At 30.5% G+C, this 8,685-nt stretch overlaps 1 protein-coding gene across 1 annotated transcript; it reads left to right on the plus strand.

The window, feature by feature from the left end:
* The first annotated feature begins 7,737 nt into the window (after positions 1 to 7,737).
* Positions 7,738 to 8,277, plus strand: LOC120129158. The gene is made up of 2 exons (XM_039146735.1): positions 7,738 to 8,106; positions 8,193 to 8,277. The coding sequence occupies exons 1-2, from the start codon at positions 7,781 to 7,783 to the stop codon at positions 8,248 to 8,250; spliced, it is 384 nt and encodes a 127-aa protein (XP_039002666.1). The 5' UTR covers positions 7,738 to 7,780; the 3' UTR covers positions 8,251 to 8,277.
* Positions 8,278 to 8,685: the final 408 nt, after the last annotated feature.

The raw sequence follows: 8,685 nt of genomic DNA on the forward strand, positions 1-8,685 counted from the left end.
GAAATATAGAAAGGAAGGGTTTGAATCTTGCATGGATATTGTCAAAAGCATGACATTTGATATGAATATAGAACCAACACTTCCAACAAAATGTTATATGTTTAGAAAAAGAAAATTTGATGAGAATGATAATGTAGAAGAAATACAATCACCGAAAGAATCTTTTAAAATTAATTATTTTCTTGTGATTGTAGTCTTAGTTATAACTTCTTTGAAAAATAGATTTGGACAATTAAAATTATTTGACAATATTTTTAGATTTTTATTTGATTCCAAAAGATTAAAATGTTTGAGCAATGATGAATTACGAAAATCGGACTGCTTTTTCTCATAATGATTTGTCTAATATTGATGCATAAGATCTTTATTTAGAATTGAAATTATCACAAATGACTTTGCCAAACAAGTTAATTCAACATTTGAAATTCTCAAGTTTATCAAAGTTGTGGATTGTTATTCAAAGGTTTCAATTGCTTACCGAATTCTCTTAACTATACTGGCGACAGTTGCATCAGCTGAAAGAAGTTTTTCAAAGTTAAAATTATTGAAAACCTATTTGAGATTGTCACTGTCACAAGAAAGATTGAATGATGTAGTCATTTTATGTACGCATGACAATATGTTAGATCAGATTGATATAGACAACATTGATTTAGAATTGATATAGACATCTAGAAATGCTCGTAAAAATTGTTTTATGTAGTAGTTGGGTGTTCAATAATTTTCTTTATTATTTTTTATGTGAAATTTGATTTATTTATAAGATCGTTTGTTAAGTGTATTAAAAAATATAATTTATAAATAAAATAATTTATTTTTATATACTCATAAAAATTTCAATATTTATTATTAGAATCCCAATTTTTAAATTCATCTTGGACCACTAAAGTTTCATAAACGGTGCCTAGGGCCTTGTATCCATCCTAAGCAAAGAGATTTTTACTTAATCTCGCTATCTTCAATTGGCTTCACCAATAGAATTTTTGACAAAAATTATTGAGTGAGCTCCACAGTGGGTACAATGAATGTTACTATCCTCATTTGCCTTTTGGGACCGCCACCGCCATTCTCATTGCCCTTTCTTAAATTCAACAATTAAATGTAGATTCCAACTTGAAGGCAGCTGATATCTCGCTGAGCTTGTAAGCCATGCAGTGAAGCAAAACAAAAAAAGTTGTGGTGGATGTGAATTGGCATTCCCTTGAGGTATAGGATTGTGTCAAGTTGCAGTATCCTAAACCCTAATTATGTCTCAACAGTCCACATTTAATGTCTTCGGTTATGTAGATTCTTCTATGTCAGGTTTTGTTTCTCATTAAATGCCCCCATCCATGTCGAGGGCCCCAACACTGTCTTGTGACTCTCAACATCAATTTCTACAATTACAGTCCATTGGCCAATTCTATTATCACTAGATATTTGTGTTGCCACTGGACCTCCATGCTCTGCCAATTATTTTACATTTTAATAAACATTTAAATTTATTAAGAGAACATTAAGATTATGACAGTAGTAGCTATTTACCTTCTTAATTTAGACAAAGAATCACAATTAATTATTTTCGAAGAGAAAATAAAAAGCTTCTAACTAGGGAATCGTGGTGAAAAATATGAATAGTCATCTTCAATTTTGTATGATAATTTATATATTTACCTTTAATATTAATGTTATACCTAGAGTTATCATGAGTATTCGTAGGTTGAAAAAGTACATGAATATAATCACCTATAATGTTGATAGATTTCTCGAGCATGTCAGTGATTTTTTTAGCTGTTTATGATTAGGCGACGGATATGTGACCCCAAAGGGTTTGATAGACATGAGACTTGTTGCTCACATAAGAGTATGTCCAGAGATATAACATCTCTCCTGCTCCTCTATCTCGATTAAAAGTTTTAAATAAATGTATATTTGTTTCAAGGGGTTTGTTTTCCTGAAATCACTTTCCTTCTTTTTCAGGTGTTTGGTTGGGGAAATTAATCTACAGTCAAAGTAAATTTAATTACGGTCAAAGAAAAAGAAAGGTACAATCACGGTAAAACAACTTACTGTTTGTTTTTAGGTAAGTCATTTTCCCAAATTTCTCACGTAAATTTTGTTTCCCCAAATATTTTGCCATAAATTTACACAGCTAATCACCATAATCCACTCATCAACAATCTTCACTTTTGTTAGTTCTCTTACTATCATAAGCTATTTTCTACGTCACTGACTCACTGTCATTCCAATTTCTTCATCAAAAGTAAGTTTCATGTGCAATCAAAGAATAAGATCTAGAAAATAAATAACTCATGAATGTCCTGTGAATCAAGATTATGAAAGAGAAAATTATATCAATAGTATTTTATATCAAGGTGACCAAAAATGTATTGATATAATAAGGATGCCATCAGTTGCTTTTTTTTAGTTTGTGTGATATCCTTACTAGAACAATTTGTTATAGTCTACAAGAACGGTGAATGTTAGGGAGCAAGTTATTATATTTTTACATACAATTGGTCATAATGTAAGTTTTAGGGATCAATATATTATAGATCACTTGAGACAATTCACTATTACTTTAAGATTGTGTTGAGAGCTATTTTGAAAATTATATAAATTAGTCATTAGATTACCTGATGAGTCAACTCCTATTGAAAAAAGAAACAACCCGAGGTTTTACCCATATTTTAAAGATTGTGTGGGAGAATTAGATGGAACTTATGTTCTTTCATCTGTTCCACTTAGCATTCAAGGAAGATTTTGTAATCGTAAGGGGGGAATGACACAAAATGTAGCGGCTGCCATTACCTTTGGTATGAAAATTTCTTATGTTCTAGCTGGTTGGGATGGCAGTGCGCATGATTCTCGTATTTTAACTGATGCACTTATACATCCAATGGGATTTAAGATTCCATAAGGTAACAACTAGCATTAATGATACAAAATATTTTAATTAAATTTATAATATATTAAGTAATAATAACATTTTATCAACTTGTAGGTAAATACTATCTTGTCGATGTTGGCTATGACATTCGAAATGAAATTATTTCTCCATATCTCAGTGTTCGATATCATTTAAAAGAGTTTAGCGATCATCATCTAGAAAATGCAAAGGAACTCTTTAATCTTCGTCATTTATCACTACGAACCACTATTGAGCTAGTCTTTGGAATTTTAAAGAAATGTTTCCACTCTGAACCATTTTGGGATTTTCAAACACGAATAAATATAGTGTTAGGTTGTTGTATCATTCATAATCATATAATGAAAATTGATTCAAATGATTTAATTAATGAAGGATTATATGAGGACCATGTGTCTAATTTGATAGTATCAACTCTTACACAACGAGAAGTGAGTATGATTTGTTTGTATCAACTCTAACGCAACGAAAAGAGAAAGAAAAAGCTAAAGAATGGGCTACCAAGAGAAATGAAATTGTGCAAATCATGTGGACTGATTATATGCCAGTTATTCATTGTTAAATTGAATTGCTCTTCAATTCTCATTAGCTTTCGTGAGTCTAGCCTTTAGGTGAAGAATATGCCAGTTATTCAAAGTATTAATCATACAGTTTATACAGTTGAAGATTTTTAATTTTTTAAATGCGTTTCATATATATTCTGTTATATCATGATACTTGTATGCTTTGTTCATGTAGTAATTGTAACACCCCCAACCCGTATCCCAACCCGGATACGAGTCAGAGATATTACATTGACTTTTATTACATATGGTAATATAAGTTTACCAAAATATTCAGAGCATACACAACTTAACTCTTTAATTACATGCCAACATCCATTTTCATAACAAAATGACCTACTGATTAAGTTACTTTTGATCTGATAGTTGCAGGAGTAATGTTGTCCAGCTGCATAACCTCGATCGTCTACTTTATCCGATCCTACGTGTGAAACACTCACACGCTAAGTCATCGACTTAGTGAGGCAATATAATAATAATATCAATAAATATAAAGTAATTGCCAAAATGAGATGGGTTGTAGTAATAAGATGTATGTAAACAATGCAATAACCAAAACCATGTTTCTTACACATATACTTATCAAATTCACATTCATAAGTTCGCCTTAGTAAGTTCATTAGCCCATGGTACCATACAGAGAACCTAAGGTATGTGAGTATTGTGAGGTTGTGCACTATGCTGTCACCACAGCTCGTATAATTGTACCTAAGTGCCACTTAGAATTACACCAGAGTGCCGCGTAGAATTGCACCGTAGTGCCATATAATAATGTCCATAAGGACCACATATCATTTCTTAAGAATCATATACATATGCCAAGGATCAAGTATGTGTCTCACCAGACCTCACACATGTTCCAAAGAATACATATATATCCCGAAGGACCACATATTATTCCTTAAGAATCATATACATATACAAAGGATCAAGTAGGTGTCTCACCAGACCTCACACATGTTCCAAAGAATACATATATGTCCCGAAGGACCACATAGACCCTCTACCCTTGGCATGCCAACTATACCTATAGTTCTCATTTACATAACATGGTCTTTCACAATTTATCTAATTTATAACACGTAGACATATTATTTCCATACCTTTATCATATAACTCATATAACTTTTTCTTTCATATTCATGTCCCATAATGCATATGGTATGGATTCATGTTATATATCATCATATGAACTACGATCATGTATCAAAATATTGAATCTAGACTTATCACAAGTCTAGAACTGAATAAAATACATATTCATGCTATGCATATGCACTCACCTAGATTTTTTTGTCTTTCCCTCGATTGATCCTACTTGTCGATGGTTCCGGAACTCAATTAGGCTCAATATCTACATAAGTAAAATGTTCAAGATGATTATCAGATGCCTAAGTCTTGAAATTAACCTCTAATAGCCTACCAATTTAAGGAATTGATAGTTTAGTCTCTCTTCTTTCTTTTCTTTTTTTTATTATGGAGGAATCGGTTCCCCCTGGGGGTATCGATTCCCCTCTAGCGTTCTGGAAATTCATATTCGTTTGAGGGGGTATCGATTCCCCTTGAATGGGTATCGATTCCCCTAGCCCAGAAATCCTATTTTGAGCTCGAAATTCACTTCATTTCAGTTTAAACCTTCATATTTTACTTCCTTTAATATTCCTAACTTTCATACACATATTTAAACTCATTTCTATTCCATAATCACTTCTTTAAACCCAAAATTCCATCATTTACATGGCATTCAAGAATCACACTAAATTTTCAAGGTGTTCTAATTCCAATTCTAACACTTCATATCCCTTAATTAACTTGATGACAAGTCAAATCTTACTTCCAATTCTTATTATGAACTCTAATCTAAGATTTCACTTTTCTAGTTCCTTTCTTTAATTATTCATATACTTCTCATCTTGAGGTTTTAAAACAATTTAAACTTCCTTTAAGCTTAACTATTGCCTAATGGTCATGAATCAACCATAAATTCATCAAGAAATTCACTAACAAGAGAATCTTACCTTAGCTTGGGTCTCAAGTATGAAGAAGAAGAAAGAAAAAGATGACTCTGGAAGCTTATTTTTAATTTCCTATACATCCACGTGGTTAATATAATACTAACCCCAATAATTATATTGCTATAAAAAGACCATTTTGTCCTTCTAACAATCCTACACAAAATAACTCAAATAAGTCATTAAACTCTTCCATCATTCGACTTAAATCACCAAATGCAGAAACTTTACAAATTAATCACTAACCCGGCATGGAGGATGTTACAGTAATGAGCAATCCTAAATCAAGTAAAGAGGGGCACATCAAAACATTTCAAATGGACAAAATCAATAGAACATCTTTTTTTTCTAATAGTACTGACATGTGAGGCTCGAAAAGGGAATAAACCATCTAATACTTCAGAGCAGCTTCTATAAAACGCGTTGATATAATTATCTCTGAAAAATTTCATGTTCAGTGTGACACCAAACACGTGGATATATGCAGACAGTAAAGAACACATGGAAAATTATATGCAAAATTCGCGAAGAAAGTAGATTCAGATAGGATGACAACATGAAATGAGAACATGTGATAGGATGATATATGATATTACAATGATGGTAATCTTTATACACTCATATTCTAATACATTAAATTTATATTTTACTAATTATTATTATTTTGTAAATATAACAGGCAAACTCGAAATATGCATCATTTTTAAATCAAAAAATTGATTCTTATGATGAGATGACTTTGGTTGTTAGTTAAGATATGGCAACATGAAGTTTTGCAAAACATTTGTCGGTATAAACTTAGATGATGCAAATGAAGTTTCAATGCCGTTAAACTTCGATACTAAAGATGTCGATGAGGAAAGAAGTAAATTTTCTTCATCTGGTTCATCAAAGCGTAAAAGAAAAATATCCAAGAAAGTGTTGAGGATGATCAAATTCAATTTGTAGGTGAAAAACTTGATAAGATTGTTGAATCATTGAAAAAAAATTACTGAGGATAAAACACTGCAACTTTATGAAGAAGTGATGTCGATGAAAAATAAAGGATTTGATGATGAATTTCTTTGCAATGTGTTTGATTTTCTTGTAAAGAATGATTTCGAGGCTAAAACTTTCTTAGCTAAAAAAATCGAAACATAGGAAAAATTGACTTCAAAAGTTTCCCAAGGCTAAAACTATGTGTTTCTAATGTGATGTTTAATAATTATTATGCACTTAGATAATGTTGTTGTATTAATGTGGTGTGATACTAATTATGTATTCCTATGGTATTGTTGGTTAAATGTGGTGTAGTACTAGTTATGTAGTTGGATAATATTATTTTCTTATTATATTGTACTACTAATTATGTACTTGGTTAATATTATTGTTTGAAAGTTGTGTAGTACTAATTATGCACATGGACATTATTATTACGGTAATGTAGTGTGGTATTTTATACAATTAGAAGAACATTGTTTAATGTTATATAGTTATAATAAATATCAAACATATTTTTTTTAAAAAAATATGATTATATCAATCGAATTCCAAGCATATAAAATTAATTAGATGTTAAACTTTGAAGATAATGTTAAAATTCCCATTGAAAAATAATTACGAAAACTTTTACAACTAAATTAATATATTTATAATACAATCGATAAAAATTATTAATTTAAATTATATAAAAGAGTGAGTGATATCAAACTACTTAAAAAAATAAAATATTATATAAAAAATTGTAAAAATGTTTTTTAAAAATAAAACTAATCTAATTAAAAATAAAAGATAAAAAAATTATAATATATGTTTATATCAAATAAATTTCAGAAAATATTATCGTAAAGATTACCAAAAATAGGAAAATGAATTATAGAATATCATCCAAACACCAAAAAATACTTTTTAGGAATTATAATTCATTTTTCAAAATTTATTTTTTAAAAAATCAATTACTGTGATACAAATAAATCCTAAATATTGAATTAAAAAATATGAATCCTCAATCAACTAACTTAATTGTTTTTTACTTGAATCGACTCCATTAAATATTCGCCCCTGTACGGTACAAATGTCTATCAGGGTGGATTATTTTGCATTTTTTCTAACTAAACTAAGATTAAATATTTTTTTCCAATCAATGTAACAAAAGCAAATCACTTTCAACATCATTTACTTCACAAATCTAACCCCCACTCCCCTCTCTCGTGCATGTGTGTGTATATATAAGTAATCCACCTCCCCCTCCTTTCAAGTTCAAACCAATCCAGAACCTTCTCTCCTTCTCCTCACAATCTGACTCCAACGCCACATAAATGAAGTTCTTCCAAGAATTAGCTTCATGTTATCGCCCATCGACATCAGCCTCCCCGTCACATGAAGATGAGTATGAGGCTCCTCACGCGGTGACTCCTCTCCCCCCCGGTCACCACCATGCGAAACGCTTGAACAAATCGGGTGGTGGTGGTGGCTCCGCCTCGTCTGCAACTCGACATTGGAGACCAACTCTCCAGGTCATCAGGGAAGACGGCGTCGTTTTCGGTTCGGAAGCTAGGAATAAGATTGCTGAGAAGAGGAGTCATGGTGAAAACAAGTCTAAGCCTCACAGGGTTAGACGTAATGAGAATTCCTTCTATTCGAGGTTGGTTAATATTTTATGTTTATATTTATTTTATGATATATTTATTTATCTAAATTTATTTAGTTCTATTATTTTGTGATTTTCAGGAATGATAATATTAGTGAGACAATGAGTATACCAGCGTTCTCTCCGACACCCTTTTGACCAGCTTAAGCTTTTCTTTTTGGGATCAAATGTACGTAAATGAAAATATTTTCTATATGTAAAATTATATTTGTATAAATTTATTCAACAAATGATTATAAAAAATTATTAAAAAACTTCTAAAATAATATTAATAATTATTATTTAAAAGAAAAACATTTTAACATTTTCATAATCGAATTAGTATCCATTAATTTATGACATCATCTTAATTAAAGTTACTGAGGAATAGACTCAACTACTTAAATATCAATCTTTTACTTATTTTGTGGCTGTAAATTGAAAGACTAATACCATAGATTCCATTAAGTAATGGATAAGTTGATACCTTTCCTTGTGCATGGGATGGTAAAAAAATCTTCGAATTTGATAAATTTTGATTTTATATAAAATTATTAATGAAGATTAGATCATGTTAAAATCGGGTTTAATTTC

The sequence above is a fragment of the Hibiscus syriacus genome, unplaced genomic scaffold, assembly GCF_006381635.1.
Source record: "Hibiscus syriacus cultivar Baekdansim isolate YM2019G1 unplaced genomic scaffold, ASM638163v2 tig00110483_pilon, whole genome shotgun sequence".
NCBI classification, from domain to species: domain Eukaryota; kingdom Viridiplantae; phylum Streptophyta; class Magnoliopsida; order Malvales; family Malvaceae; genus Hibiscus; species Hibiscus syriacus.

What these genes read in the sequence shown, in the direction of transcription:
- LOC120129158 (XM_039146735.1), top strand. Translation starts at nt 7,781, where the DNA reads ATGAAGTTCTTCCAAGAATTAGCTTCATGTTATCGCCCATCGACATCA. An exon ending in GAGAATTCCTTCTATTCGAG is followed by an intron (nt 8,107 to 8,192) that starts GTTGGTTAATAT and finishes TGTGATTTTCAG; the next exon opens with GAATGATAATATTAGTGAGA.